The sequence below is a fragment of the Gobio gobio genome (genome assembly GCF_949357685.1).
Source record: "Gobio gobio genome assembly, chromosome: 19".
Classification (NCBI taxonomy): Eukaryota; Metazoa; Chordata; class Actinopteri; order Cypriniformes; family Gobionidae; genus Gobio; species Gobio gobio.
Window position 1 is genome coordinate 46,278,888 of NC_137112.1, and position 15,339 is coordinate 46,294,226.

The 15,339-nt window shown below is 34.7% G+C and overlaps 2 protein-coding genes across 3 annotated transcripts in view; one reads left to right on the forward strand and one right to left on the reverse strand.

The window, feature by feature from the left end:
• Positions 1–1,547: 1,547 nt before the first annotated feature.
• uts2b (urotensin 2, beta) lies at positions 1,548–9,055 on the reverse strand. Its single transcript, XM_079844302.1, has 4 exons — positions 7,421–9,055; positions 5,663–5,785; positions 1,987–2,030; positions 1,548–1,906 (listed from the first exon to the last, which is right to left on the reverse strand). The coding sequence occupies exons 1-4, from the start codon at positions 7,524–7,526 to the stop codon at positions 1,811–1,813; spliced, it is 369 nt and encodes a 122-aa protein (XP_079700428.1). The 5' UTR covers positions 7,527–9,055; the 3' UTR covers positions 1,548–1,810.
• Positions 9,056–10,535: 1,480 nt separating this feature from the next.
• ccdc50b (coiled-coil domain containing 50b) overlaps positions 10,536–15,339 on the forward strand; it is a 36,840-nt gene continuing 32,036 nt past the window's right edge. For both annotated transcript variants that reach the window (XM_079844293.1, XM_079844294.1), the window contains exons 1-2: positions 10,536–10,792; positions 11,704–11,799. In XM_079844293.1, the coding sequence (XP_079700419.1) occupies positions 11,751–11,799 (49 nt within the window). In that variant the 5' untranslated portion in view covers positions 10,536–10,792; positions 11,704–11,750. The remainder of the gene's footprint in view (positions 10,793–11,703; positions 11,800–15,339) is intronic.

Here is a 15,339-nt window from a genome sequence, read left to right on the forward strand (position 1 = left end):
TATGTATGTATGCATGTGTGTGTGTGTATATATATATATATATATAAATAATTAAATATATATTATAAACATACATTTTATATGATTTTTAATTATATATATACACACTATGTATGTATACACTATATATACACATCAATAATTAAAAAATCACAATTTATATATATATATACATATATATACACTGTGTATGTATACACAATATATATATATATATATATATATATAAATATACACAATAATTAAAAAAATAAAATAAATAATTTTTATATATATATATATATATATATATAAACATACATTTTATATGATTTTAATTATATATATACACACTATGTATGTATACACTATATATACACATCAATAATTAAAAAATCATATACAATTTATATATATATACACTGTGTATGTATACACAATATATATATATATATATATATATATATATATATATATATATATATATATATATATATATAAATATACACAATAATTAAAAAAATAAAATAAATAATTTATAAATATGTTACATTTTATATGATTTTTAATTTTATATATATATATATATATATATATATATATATATATACACTATGTATGTATACACTATATATATACACATCAATAATTAAAAAATCATATACAATTTATATATATATATATATACTGTGTATGTATACACAATATATATATATATATATATATATACACTATGTATGTATACACTATATATATACACATCAATAATTAAAAAATCATATACAATTTATATATATATATATACTGTGTATGTATACACAATATATATATATATAAATATACACAATAAATTAAAAAAATAATTTATATATATATTTATATGGTTTTTAATTATTAATGTGTACATGTATGTTTTTTTTTTAACAAAAATAGGACCATTGTAGGACCATTATGATTGTTGAGTGACATTTATTGTCATGATGTTTCAGAGAAAAATCTGCTTACTGATTGTAATGCAAAAATAGCTATCTAACCTAAATGGCTGTAAAATGGTTTTAAATATTTGTCTTTATTTAGATGATTTTTGTTTCTTGTGAATTGTGACCTGAGCATGTTTAACGAGGAGATAACCCATCCCATATCACATCCGTCATAAAGCACCACAGCGTACCGTACGGTTTTCACCAAACCTCTTTCTTGTCATCTTGTCTTGTATTATTTATTGCTCTCTATTGTTGACGTGTCGTTGCGAGTGTGTTTCCTGTGCTGTTCCAGATGTCACATTAGATGTAGTTTCTTTATGGTTTGTCGGTTGTTGCAGTAACAGAGAGCTGTCAGTCCATACCTGACACGAAACTCCTAAATTGTACAGTTTTGTGATCAAAGATACATTTTTGTACAGTTTTAGTAAGAAAGCAAATGTAAATATCAGTACAATGTATTTTACGTAAGATAAAAACGAAATGTTTTTTTTTTTTTTAAAGACATTTTGACTCAAATTCAGGGAAATATTTTGACACCACATGAGAACTATGAATAAAAAACACACAATGACTTCTCAGTGTTTCATCTACTTTTGTATTTTGTCACTTTTAATGGTCGAAATGTGTACACGACAACATCCAAAACCTGGTTTCTTAAACATATTTACTTTATTTACATCAAAGCTGAAGAGCAGGTATGTACAAATAAATCATCAGCTATTTTTCCTACAAACATAAATATATATTTCTTGCAAATTTAGTGCATCAGACCCACAAAGTTTGTGCACGCTGTGTTGTAAATCCCAGGTAAAGCGCATGAGAACACACACAGCTCTGCAGGAGCTCATTCAGACGCAGTATTTCCAGAAACACTCTGTGTTGCTGCCACGCTTGCGGTACTGCTTCCTGCCACCCAGGAAACGACTCAACGGCTTCTCCAGCACCTCAACCACAAACGGATGGAAAGTTATTTCATTAAAGAAAACGTGTCTCTTGATATAATACATTTCAATAAACCACTCACTTCTTTTACAGCTTGACCCGGCACAAATCCAGCTGTTCTGAGGCCTGTGAGAGAGAAGAAGACCAGAAGAGAGTGAGTTACTATTGCTGGATCAATGTAAGAAAAAGCGGTGACACTTTATTTTACAGTGTCCTTGTTACACATGTAGTAATAACTCTACATTTTATGCATAATTACATGCAACCAACCCCTATTCCTCCTAACCCTATAGTTAGTACATGTTGTTCATTATTATTACACGGTACTTAAATGTATAATTACACTTACACAGACACCTTCAAATAAAGCGTAACCCTTAACAGATTTATTGTTTTCTGTAACAAGGTCTCATTTGTTAAAATTAATTAATGCATGAACTAACAATGAGCAATATGTTTTTACAGTATTTATTAACCTTTGTTAACGTTACTTAATCAGGGTTTCTGCGGGTGTTAAAAACGTCTTTAAAAGTCTGTCATCCTTACATAGATTTAGGCCTTGAAAGGGTCTTAAATCAGAGCAGAACGTCTTAACTTCATAGTCATGGCTTTAAATTTTGCATAGATTGCAAAAAAATGTATATCATCCTCAGTGTTTTTGTCCTGTTTACTAATACAGATATCTAAAAATCTTTAAATCACGATATGTTTCATTGAGATGCAAATGTAAAATGTCTAAAAAGTCTTTGTGAGTTGCGAGTCCAATTCTGAGGAAAAAAAGACTGACTTTATTTCTCAGAAAGAGTTTTGAGAAAATAAGTCAATTTTGTGAGGATTTTTTTTTTGTTATTCTGTGGCAGAAACAAGCTTCCATACTTTTATTCAGTGTGATCAGAAGACAGTAAAAGTTATTTCCACGTTCTATCGGGAGCAGAGCGATTCAAGCTGCTTCTTTGTAAAATTAATGAAAAAGTAACTAATATCTGTTGGAAGTTGTGACTCTGAAGTGTTACAAATAACTTGTTGTTTCTCACATTTAGACAACATATTAACGCAGGGGTTTTCAAACCCCCAAATATGAGGGACCCCCTTCCTAATATCCATCTGTATATTTTTATTCATGAAAAAACATTTAAACTGTAGATAAATAGTAAGTGTGACATTATAAACTCAACATATTGTTCCCAAACTTAAAGGAACACTCCACTTTTTTTTTGAAAATAGGCTCATTTCCGACTCCCCTAAAGTTAAACAAGTTTTACCGTTTTCAAATCCATTCAGCCGATCTCCGGGTCTGGCGTTAGCACTTTTAGCATAGCTTAGCATAGATCATTGAATCTGATTAGACCGTTAGCATATCGCTCAAAAATGACCAAAGAGTTTCAATATTTTTCCTATTTAAAACTCGACTCTTCTGTAGTTACATCGTGTACCGACGGAAAATGAAAAGTTGTGATTTTCTAGGCCCATGGGACGGCAAAGTTCCTTGATTATTACGCAGGAATGAAAGAATAGTTTCTAGCCATATCGGCCTAGAAAATCACTTTTTCATTTTCCGTCGGTCTTAGTACACGATGTAACTACAGAAGAGTCGAGTTTTAAATAGGAAAAATATTGAAACTCTGGTCATTTTTTGAGCGAGATGCTAACGGTCTAATCAGATTCAGAATCTATGCTAAGCTATGCTAAAAGTGCTACCGCCAGACCCAGAGATCGGCTGAATGGATTAGAAAACGGTGAAACTCAACTGTTTAACTCTAGAGGAGTCGGAAAATGAGCCTATTTTCAAAAAAAGTGGAGTGTTCCTTTAAAATGACTATACTTAATGTTGGATGTATAAACCTGAAGAAGAACATTTTTCAATGAAAAGTTATTTGTATAAACAACTTTCACAATAAATGTTTGTAAGCAGCTCACGTACTGCATTACGAAAACTGCTTTACAACCCCAGAGATCAAGATAAAGGGGACTATAGTGAGAAAAAGACAGACACAAAGCAAACATATAGGCTACAATTCTGGGAAGTATGTACGGCAAGGAAGGGGAGAAACATTTAGAAATGAAACAGTGTTTTTTTGCTTTGTCTTTTTATTCTCTGAAATTTTCTAGGCAGCCCTAACCTGGGACCCCTGGGTAGGGTTGGGTAACGTTACCGAACTCGGTACTTTTAAGGGCACCGACCGAATTACGTCGGTAGGCTACTAACGAGTACCGATTCACATTACATCAAATTATATACCATTATTAATTATTACCAAATTTCGGTACCTGAGAACGCATATTGTGATATAGACTAGTGTCTGTGTATATTAAACCGCAAAAAGACCATTTAAATACGAATCATGCGTGTCTCTGTGTGAATGAATGCGTAGACGCGCGGTTTACAGTCTGTGGGTTTACCTCACTCACACACACACACAGACACTCACTCTCTCTCACACACACACACACACTCTCACTCAGAATCGCGTGTGACGGTCGCGTGTTTCCGTCTCATATTAGGACATGAACGCACGAACGTCATCTCCAGAGCCACTGAGAGTCACTTTATGAGCATTTTACCGTTTCATTTGAGAAAAACTACCGTCATTATATCAAAAACACACAGAAACTCAAATTCACGGCAACCCGTCAAAATAAAAGTTCGGCTAACTTGACAAATACATCATTGTTGTACAGTAGAATTTAGATACGTCTCAATGTAATAATAATAATACTAACACTAATGTAATAAATTATCAAAACTTTATTTTTTTAAAGTTTTTATTTTATTTATAAATTACAATTTTTCTTCATGTTTTAATTTTAACTATATAAAGCTCAGTTGTGCAGCACTTTGTTTGACAAAAAAAGTTTAATTAAATTAAAAGATAAATTAAATTAATGTCTTATGTCTTCATTTGATTACCAGAAAAAAACATAACACATCATTTGAGGGAAATCTTTTCATATTTGAGGGAAATCTTTTCATAGAAATTAAATTAAGAAGAAAAAATATGGTTGTTTTTATGAATTAAATTAAGTACCTAGTTGCCTACTATTCACTAGTAAATATTACAGTAATCAAACATCACAGACAATGGCAGACAGAGAGCAGGGCAGCTCTGGCATAATGTCAATAACACTTCTATAAACGACTTACAGGTTCTTTACAGTTATTTATGTAAACATCCCAAAAGTACAGAAAAAAGGTACCGTTGGGTACCGGTACCTACCCCTGAGGGCCCGGACCCCAGTGTGAAAACCCCTGTATTAACGTATTGTGTTTCCTTCAATTTATTCCATTACTTGGTCTTAAAAAGGTCTGTAAAAGTCTTCGATTTAAACTTCATAAAACCTGCAGAAACCCTGTTAGTAAAAATGTTCATGTTAGTTCACAGTCCATTAACTAATGTTAGTGAAGATTAACATTAGCTCCGATTAATAAATGCTGAAGTATTGTTCATTGTTCGTTCATGTTAAGTAATGTATTTAAATGAATAGTTCAGGCATGAAACTCTATTCGACTCAATGAATGAATTTCTGTATCTCTATATTCACATGTATCTCTATATTCCAGTTTCTGAATGTCTCAAATTGCATTCTGATTTGCCATGAGATGCTGATCTCAATATGAACTCAAACATTTCTCATCACATTCCCCTGAGATCATATGATCATGTGCCAACTAACTCTTAACTACTTATCAACTCTGTGAAAAAGCCAGATCTGAGCAATGCAGTCTTCCTGTGGATGGACTTAAGTTTCCGACGGCTCACCATCAGTGATGTCTCCAGTGATGAGGGACGGAAAGCCGAATCCCGCTGCACTCTGGGACAGATAGGCTTGCTCCGAGTAACTCAGGTCTTCTGGACTGACCGCCTGCTCCTCTTCTAGAAGAACTACAGGTGAATGAAGAGAATCAACACCCTTGAGTCTATGATATGCTCAGATCTGAGCTGCTGAAAAAAAGGTACAAAAAAAAAGGTACAGTGATGTCACTGGGGCGGTACCCTAAGGTACAAAAGTGAAAAGGTACATCTTCTTTGTACCTTACTCACCCCTAAATGGTACATATTAGTACCTTAAAAGGTAACATCAGTACTTTAAGAGTGCATATTAGTAACTTAAAGGTACATATTGGTACCTTTTCGGTTTTGTACCTTAGGGTACCGTCCAGTGATAGCAATGTACCTTATTTTCTGACAGGGAACAAACAACGATGTCAGACACTTCCATTGGGACAAACACTAAGATTAATTTTATTGATGTGTTTTTTTATCTTTGATTCTTATTAATAGTCTTAATAAATGTATTTAATCTACCATGTATTTGTTTTTCTCTAGGTTTAAATAAAAGAAATCTTAGATTGTCAAATGTTTTTATATTATATTATATTAATTATTATATTATATTAGTTATATTAAATTAATGACATTTTATATTAAATTAATGACATTTTAGGTTGTCACATTTTTTTATATTATTATTATTATTATATTATATTAACTATTATATTATATTAGTTATATTAAATTAATGACATTTTAGGTTGTCAAATGTTTTTATATTATATTATATTAATTATTATATTATATTATTATATTAAATTAAGGACATTTGAGGTTGTCAAAAGTTGTTATATTATATTATATGAATTATTATATTATATTAGTTATATTAAATTAAGGACATTTTAGATTGTCAAATGTTTTTATATTATTATTATATTAATTATTATATTATATTAATTATATTATATTTTAATATATTATATATATTATATTATATAATTATTATATTAGTTACATTAAATTAATTACATTTTTAGATTGTCAAATGTTTTTATATTATTATTAAATGATATTAATTATTATATTATATTATATTATATTAGTTATATTATATTAAGGACATTTTAGATTGTCAAATGTTTTTATATTATTATTATTATATTAATTATTATATTATATTAATTATTATATTATATTAATTATATTATATTATAATATATTATATATATTATATTATATAATTATTATATTATATTAGTTACATTAAATTAATTACATTTTTATATTGTCAAATGTTTTTATATTATTATTAAATTATATTAATTATTATATTATATTAATTATTATAATGTTTGTTTGTATGTTTTTGAAAGAAGTCTCTTATGGTCGCCAAGGCTGTATTTATTTTATATATATATATATATAGTATAAACATTTTTTTTTATTTATAATATAAATAAATAATATTTTTTATTTATAAGAATATTTTTACATTTTAAAATAAGTTTTTTAATTCTATTATTCCTTTGATCAAAGCTGAATTTTCAGCATCATTAGCCTACTCTAGTTATTTTACATTTTAGCACATTAAGTCCTTTTTTTTTTTTTTATAATGTTTGTCAATTGAATTGTCATTTAACAGATGCTTTTGTTGAGTTACAATAGGCAGAGTTTCCTGAGATTTGAGCCTATAACTCTTTGAGTTTGTTGGATGAGTGTGTGTGAAGGAGAGCTAAGACTCACCAGGCCTGGCGTAGCTCATCTCCGCCGGATGGACCACCGGATGCCCCAGCAGAGGCTCAAGGACGGTGAGAAGCAAAGCAAAAAACAGCAGCAGTTTACACATCATGATGACTGTTAGACACACACACACTCTTCCTTGTGCGACTTCAGCTTAGGAGATCTCCGTCCTGTTCCTGTCCTGGACTTTTATACCCTCCACGGGCCATGTCATCTCCATCTCATCACTGACCTCCTCCCCACCTTTTGCCAATTCTGTGCTTGTAAATTCTCCGAGGATAAATGAATGGGTCAATAAAAGTGAAAGACAGATGCGGGTCTGTGCGTCAGGGATGGGCCGCACTCTTCTAGCAGCGCGGGATGTAATCCAGACGAGTTCATAAATCCCAGCCGAACGCAGGTGGGAAACGCTGCTTTGTGTTCCAGCTTGCGGGATGGAGTCGGCCTGGCAAATTGCCCGTTTAATTCATTTATTTAAGAGGTTGCTGAGATTTATTTCCTATGATGCCCACTGCGGTTACTCAAGTGTATCATCCTAATGACCCCAGCAGCTTCTATTTTAAGAGACTCAGAAACGGGGCAGCCTGGAAATGGCAGACAGAAAGAGTGACCAATATTCTTAATGGTGTAAATAAAACAGGTGAGAGTTATTCTGGCCTCAGAGCTGCATGTCAATCTAAGTGTGAGTCTGAGTGATGGACACTCGTCTGTCTGTCTGTCGTTCTGTCTGTCTGTCTGTCTGTCTGTCTGTCTGTCTGTCTGTCTGTCTGTCTGTCGTTCTTTCTGTCTATCTGTATGTCTGTCTGTCGTTCTTTCTGTCTATCTGTATGTCCGTCTGTCGTTCTATCTGTATGTCTGTCTGTCGTTCTTTCTGTCTGTCTGTCTGTCTGTCTGTCGTTCGTTTGTTCTATCTGTATGTCTCTGTCGTTCTATCTGTCTGCATGTCTGTCTGTCTGTCTGTCTGTCTGTCATTCTGTCTGTCTGTCTTTATGTCTGTCTGTCTTTCTTTATGTCTGTCTGTATGTATGTCTGTCTGTCTGTCTATGTATCTGTCTGTCTGTCCATCTATCTGTATTTCTGTCTGTCTGTCGTTCGTTCGTTCTATCTGTATGTCTCTGTCGTTCTATCTGTCTGTCTGTCATTCCATCGGTCTGTCTTTCTGTCTGTTATTCTATCTGTCTGTCTGTCTGTCTGCCGTTATATATGTCTGTCTGTTGTTCTATCTGTCTGTCTGTCTGTCTGTTATTCAATCTTTCTGTCTGTCTGTCTGTCATTCTATCTGTCTCTGTCGTTCTATCCATCGGTCTGTTGTTCTGTCTGTCTGTCGTTTTATCTGTATGTCTGCCTGTCTGTCATTCTGTCTGTCTGTATGTTGTTCTGTCTGTCGTTCGTTTTGTCTATCTGTCTGTCTGTCTGTCTCTGTCTGTCTGTCTGTCTGTCTGTCGTTAAGTCTGTCTGTCTGTCTGTCTTTATGTCTGTCTGTCTTTCTTTATGTCTGTCTGTATGTATGTCTGTCTGTCTATGTATCTGTCTGTCTGTCTGTCCATCTATCTGTATGTCTGCCTGTCTGTCTGTCATTCTGTCTGTCTGTCTGTCTGTATGTTGTTCTGTCTGTCGTTCGTTCTGTCTGTCTGTCTGTCTGTCTGTCTGTCTGTCTGTCTGTCTGTCTGTCTGTCGTTAAGTCTGTCTGTCTGTCTGTCTGTCTGTCTTTATGTCTGTCTGTCTTTCTTTATGTCTGTCTGTATGTATGTCTGTCTGTCTATGTATCTGTCTGTCTGTCTGTCCATCTATCTGTATTTCTGTCTGTCTGTCGTTCGTTCGTTCTATCTGTCTGTCTTTCTGTCTGTTATTCTATCTGTCTGTCTGTCTGTCTGTCTGCCGTTATATCTGTCTGTCTGTTGTTCTATCTGTCTGTCTGCATGTCTGCCGTTATATCTGTCTGTCTGTTGTTCTATCTGTCTGTCTGCATGTCTGTTATTCAATCTTTCTGTCTGTCTGTCTGTCTGTCATTCTATCTGTCTCTGTCGTTCTATCCATCGGTCTGTTGTTCTGTCTGTCGTTTTATCTGTATGTCTGCCTGTCTGTCATTCTGTCTGTCTGTTTGTCTGTATGTTGTTCTGTCTGTCGTTCGTTCTGTCTATCTGTCTATCTGTCTGTCTATCTATCTGTCTGTCTGTCTGTCTGTATGCATGTCTGTCTGTCTATGTATCTGTCTGTCTCTCTGTCTATCTATCTATCTGTAGTTCTGTCTGTCTGTCGTTCGTTCGTTCTATCTGTATGTCTCTGTCGTTCTATCTGTCTGTCTGTCTGTCATTCCATCTGTCTGTCTTTCTGTCTGTCATTCTATCTGTCTGTCTGTCTGTCTGTCTGTCTGTCTGTCTGTCTGTCTGTCTGTCTGTCTGCATGTCTGCCGTTATATCTGTCTGTCTATTGTTCTATCTGTCTGTCTGCATGTATGTTATTCTATCTGTCTGTCTGTCGGTCTGTCTGTCATTCTATCTGTCTCTGTCGTTCTATCCATCGGTCTGTTGTTCTGTCTGTCTGTCATTTTATCTGTATGTCTACCTGTCTGTCTTTCTGTCTATCTGTGTGTCGTTCTATCTATCTATCTATCTATCTATCTATCTATCTATCTATCTATCTATCTATCTATCTATCTATCTATCTATCTATCTATCTATCTATCTATCTATCTATCTATCTATCTATCTATCTATCTATCTATCTATCTATCTATCTATCTATCTATCTATCTATCTATCTATCTATCTATCTATCTATCTATCTACCTACCTACCTACCTATCTATCTATCTCTGTCTGTCTATAAAATTGGTCAATATAGAATTGTAGGCATGCTACAAAACAAGGAGTAAAATATCAATTCACCAGTTACTGTACGCTTGCCCATTTTTCCTGCCTTCAAACACATCAACTTTGAGGACAAAATGTTCACTTGCTGCCTAATATATCCCACCCACTAACAGGTGCCGTGATGAAGAGATAATCAGTGTTATTCACTTCACCTGAGCGTCATAATGTTGTGCCTGATCGGTGTATATAACATGTCCGCTGACCAGCAGGGGGCGCGAAAGGCTCGTGTGAAACTCCACATGATTCTCTTTGTTTTGACTAAGAACAAAAGTAGCAGCCGAACTCAAACTGTCAATGTGTGTCAGGGAAAACAACCTAAAAATGAAGAACAGAGGACACGGGGCTCGTTCTGGAGAGAAGGTGCTCCTGTGAGAGACTGCACATGAGTGTTTGTGTAATAGTGTGTGTCACGTCTGATTCAAGCGTGTGTGTGTGTGTGTGTGTGTGTTTGTGTGAGACGCGACTTTCACGGATCTGCGCGTGTCTGCAGTGACAGAAGAGTGTAAGTTTGGTTTTAATCATGTTTTCTTTATTTTCTGATGCACATTTGTATTATTGTGTTTATGTTGTTCACTGTGCATATGTGTTATAAAAGTACATTTAAGTGCAACTCCACAAAAGTAGAAAATTAACATGTAATAACTGTTTATATATAAATTTTGCGGTATGTAGTGCATTAGTACTCTTAGTGAATAAAGAAACAGCAACACTATAAAGGGATAGTTCACCCAAAAATATAATTTACTTACCATCGTGTTGTTCCAAACCTGTATGAGTTTCTTTCTTTTGTTAAACACACCAATATTTTTTGTAAATAATCTTCTTTCAGAAGAAAGAAACTCATACGGGTTTGAGAGTGAGTAAATGATGACACAATTTAAATTTTTGGGTGAACTATCCCTTTAAGATTTCCCAGATGTTACTGTTTACTGTACTTCTGTAATGTCTTTCACACTGTATAAGTACAGTTATTGCTTTTATATTGTATTGCACTGATTTAAGTGTTGGCAGCAGTTTGCATTAAGATATTCCTTGCAAGGTCATTCTAACTTGACTGTATTTTAACTCTAAATGTATTTCATCATTATATTTGATGATAATTCTGGTGAGTTGAGTGGATTATACTTGTACTGTCATGTTATTGATACTCAAAAATAAATCCCCAAGCTTATAAAAAAATAAGATTAATGGCTTACAAACGGGAAACAAACTTTGCCAACATCTCTATCCTTGACACAATGTGTGTTATTGTTCCAGCTAGAATTTATGGATATTAGATTACGGCTGCTGGCATGTTATAAAAGTCGTACTGATTGCTTCTAGTGTTTTACAGTGATAAGAAATAGTAGTAATAGTAGTAGTGATACAGCTAACATGCAAAACTATTTTAAACTTGTTTGTTTGATGCTACAGGTTTCTTCCCAAACATCATGAGACTGTGAGCTCAGTGTGGATCAGTTATGGCGGAAACCGACATCGACAAATCTCACCTGCCCGGGGTTTATGACGGTATGGGTTTTTCTGTTCTGCCTCTTTAGTTCTTCTGCCGCAGGTACGCATGTTAAAGGTGTCTGTGTAAGTTTATTTGAACAGGGAACCATAAAAACCTGTTGTTAACTCTTTCCCTACCATTGAATGGAACTTTCCGGCAATCCATATTTTCACTAGGGGGCGCTATTACACATCTTCTGAAAGAGTACAGAATCTCCGGATCCAAAAACAATTGAAAAAGAAGCAGAAGCAAGTGATTGAAGCATTGCTTATGCATATTGCTAATGCATTCATCAAACATTAAACAGCAACTTCTAAATCCAAAATGACCAATTAAATGTCGACCCAGGAATCGGACAAAGCGAGCTTTGGGGGTGTTGAAGGACTCGATCTATTCAACCTGTTTTAATCATCGTTCTGAATCCGATCCGGAAGAAGTCTTCAGATTTGATCAGCTTTTTTATGAAACTTACTCGCATTCAAGCGTTAATAAAAAATTTTTTTTTTAAAGCTGAATTTCTTGTTCTTTCTTTTGATATAGTTCAGATATTCATACAACGCAATATTCCACTGATCAAAAATGCTGCGGCACGTTAAAGAACGCTGGTGGAGAAAGAGCTAACAATCTGTCATTAGGTTGTAGGTTTAAAAACCAAAAGGACTCTGTATATGATTTTTGGAGTTATCATGGCACGCTTGATCTGGAAAACCTCAGATTGCTAGAGAGGAATTATCCTTTTGTAAATGTAAGTGTGGTGTGAGCATAGACTGTGAAAAAAAATATGGACGTAGTGTCCGTGATTTCACACATAAGTTTCTGAAGAACAGTTTTTGAAGCCTCAAGCCCGGTCGTTACCATCTTGCGCGTCTTACCACTCCCGGATAACAGAAAATGGGCAAAGAAGCGGGACGTGGGCGGAGCTGAGGTGACGTGATGACTAACAGACAGCAGACAAACGGCTATCCACCTGTCACTCAAAGTAGCCACGCCCTTAATTATGCAGGACTTTAAAGCTTTATATAATGTAAATGAATGGGTTATAAAAATATTCACCCCCCTCACAGTCGTCATGAAGGGCAAAATTAGCCGTATAGACCAAAACCACAATTTGTCCCAGACTGTAAACATGTGTTCTTCTGCTGTAAAGTTGGCCATTTTAACATGAGCTTAATGAGATTCTGCTCCTTCTGGAGTCTGCCTCTAGTGGCCAGTCGATGAACTGCAGTTTAAGTCACTTCTGTATTGGCTTCAAGAGAAACTGAGGGAGGTGCCGCTTGGGTGTGAGCAGTGTTGTTATTGAGTACGGGTACATTTACACGACAATGATATACTAAAAACGTTTCCGTGTTCAGGCGACAACATTGTCAAAGTTATTTCCGTTCACACGGATCCACGAAAACAACTAAAATCCTGTATTCTGCTGCCAGGCCAGTAGATGGCGATGTCACTTAGTAAAGAAACACTACACGCCTATAGACTGAACACGTAATACATATGTGCATGACATCACCACTTTCACAAATGTGCGTTTTTTTGTTGTTTACATGGAGGCGATAACAGTATTGTTTTCAAAAACCTGCACTTTGAAATCCGTTTTCAGATCCCCTAAATGCTGTTGTAAATCGCGTAAATCAACGGCCAAAACACATGAAAAAGTTTTCCGTTTTTAGTTGAAAATGGTGTCTTATAAATGGCCCCTACAACTATTACAAATGATTTTTATTATTTGATATAAAGCTGAAATACATGAATATTAGATACTTAAAGGTGCAGTGTGTAATATTTATGAGGATCTATTGACAGAAATGCCATATAATATACATAACTATGTTTTCAGTGGTGTATAAAGACCTTAAATAATGAACCGTTATGTTTGTATTATCTTAGAATGAGCCATTTCTATCTACACACACCGCGGGTCCCCTTACACAGTGAAGCCGCCATTTTGTGCCGCCATTTTGTGCCGCCATGTTGCTTTAGGAACTAACTGAAATAAACAAGTTTAGGTTGAAGTATTGAAATTACTAAAACTAATCATTTAAAAAATCAACAACTGGTAAAAATGACAAAAGCACATACCAAAATTACTACAATTAAAAAGGAAAATAGAAAAAAATAGAAAGAAAGTAAAAAAAAAGGATAAATACTATAATAGTATATGAAAAATACTAAAATAACAGTTATGTTGGGTAAATGCATTATATAAATCTAAAATGATTAATGTACATCTACATTAATCCGGGTACATCTGAAAACGGCATTTTCGTTTCAAAATGCTCTCCGTTCACACGCGTTTTCAAGTGTTTTCCAAATGTTTTTCATCCAGACTGAAGCGTCGGAAAACACTAAATTCACCTTAGTGTGCCTGTGGAAAACCTTATAAAAGCTCAGATAGGCTGCGTCCGAATTCGCATTACTCTCTTGAGTAGGTACATATTTTAAATAAGAAATAACTTCACGACTGCTAAAAAGTATGTTCTATATAGTATGAGTGTGTGTAGCATGAATGGGATCCGGATGTTCTACATTGTCATGTGACCTATCAGCGTCAGTTACATCACTTGACATTCATAAATCCTCTCCCGTGACCTCATGGGATAGTAAAGTGTCCATCATACGCACATTTCAGAATCTCACTGGAAAAATGAGGTCATCTGGGTACTTTTTGCCTACTCTTTTATGAGTACTGTGATTTCAGACCAAGCCTGCCACACTCGTGTTGAAAACTGAAGCCGACGCGTCTCGATCGCCCCCAGGTGGTTGGTCCCTGTATAGCTCATAAGCCCCGCCCCTCCGTGTATTCTAATGGTCGCGAGACAAACTAAACAATCAAATTACACTTAAAAAAAAGTTTTTCCCGAAGATGGTCTCTGTCATTTTAGGCAGTTTTTATCACGCTGATTTCATTTCAAGTGTTCATTTTTTAAATTAGTTTTGTTTTAGTTAGTTATTTGATGCTATAAAAATGGGGATGTGACGTCATGATTGACAGATGAGATTAACGGCTTTTCTTGAAGTTGTCACTGAGGCACCAACCGACTTTTTTTGTGATTTTTGGGAGGAGATTGGAGCTTTAGCTTTAATTTCTACATTTCCATAACTGTTTATTTCACACTGACATAATGAATCGATAGCCTGACAAGCCAGAGCCACATCAAGACGTTGGGTCTGGGAACTCACCATTGGCAGGGCTCAATCCGAGAGGCGGGATAAACGGCTGTCTTTCAGATTCCCTCTGCACGCAATAGGATAGCGCTACAACCAACCAGAGCAGCGAAGAAGGTGAAGCGGAGCTAGTTGAGAGATTATACTTTCGCTGTATCCGGTCGGCAAAACTCTGAACACATCTTCCTTTCTTAAGAATGACTTCAGTGCCGTTCTTTGTTCTTATCTCAAAGAAAAGCTTAAAGGGATAGTTCACCCAAAAATTAAAATTAGTCCATGATTTACTCACCCTCAAGTCATCCGAGGTGTATATAACATTCTTCTTTCAGGCGAATAAAATCTGAGTTATATTAAAAATGTTCTGGCTAATCCAAGCTTTATAATACCAGTAA

Excerpts from the sequence above, each read along its gene's own strand:
- uts2b (XM_079844302.1), bottom strand. The coding sequence starts at position 7,526 with ATGATGTGTAAACTGCTGCTGTTTTTTGCTTTGCTTCTCACCGTCCTT. Across the intron at positions 5,786-7,420 it reads GATGAGCTACGCCAGGCCTG|TTCTTCTAGAAGAGGAGCAG; the intron begins GTGAGTCTTAGC and ends ATTCACCTGTAG. Across the intron at positions 2,031-5,662 it reads CACTGGAGACATCACTGATG|GCCTCAGAACAGCTGGATTT; the intron begins GTGAGCCGTCGG and ends TCTCTCTCACAG.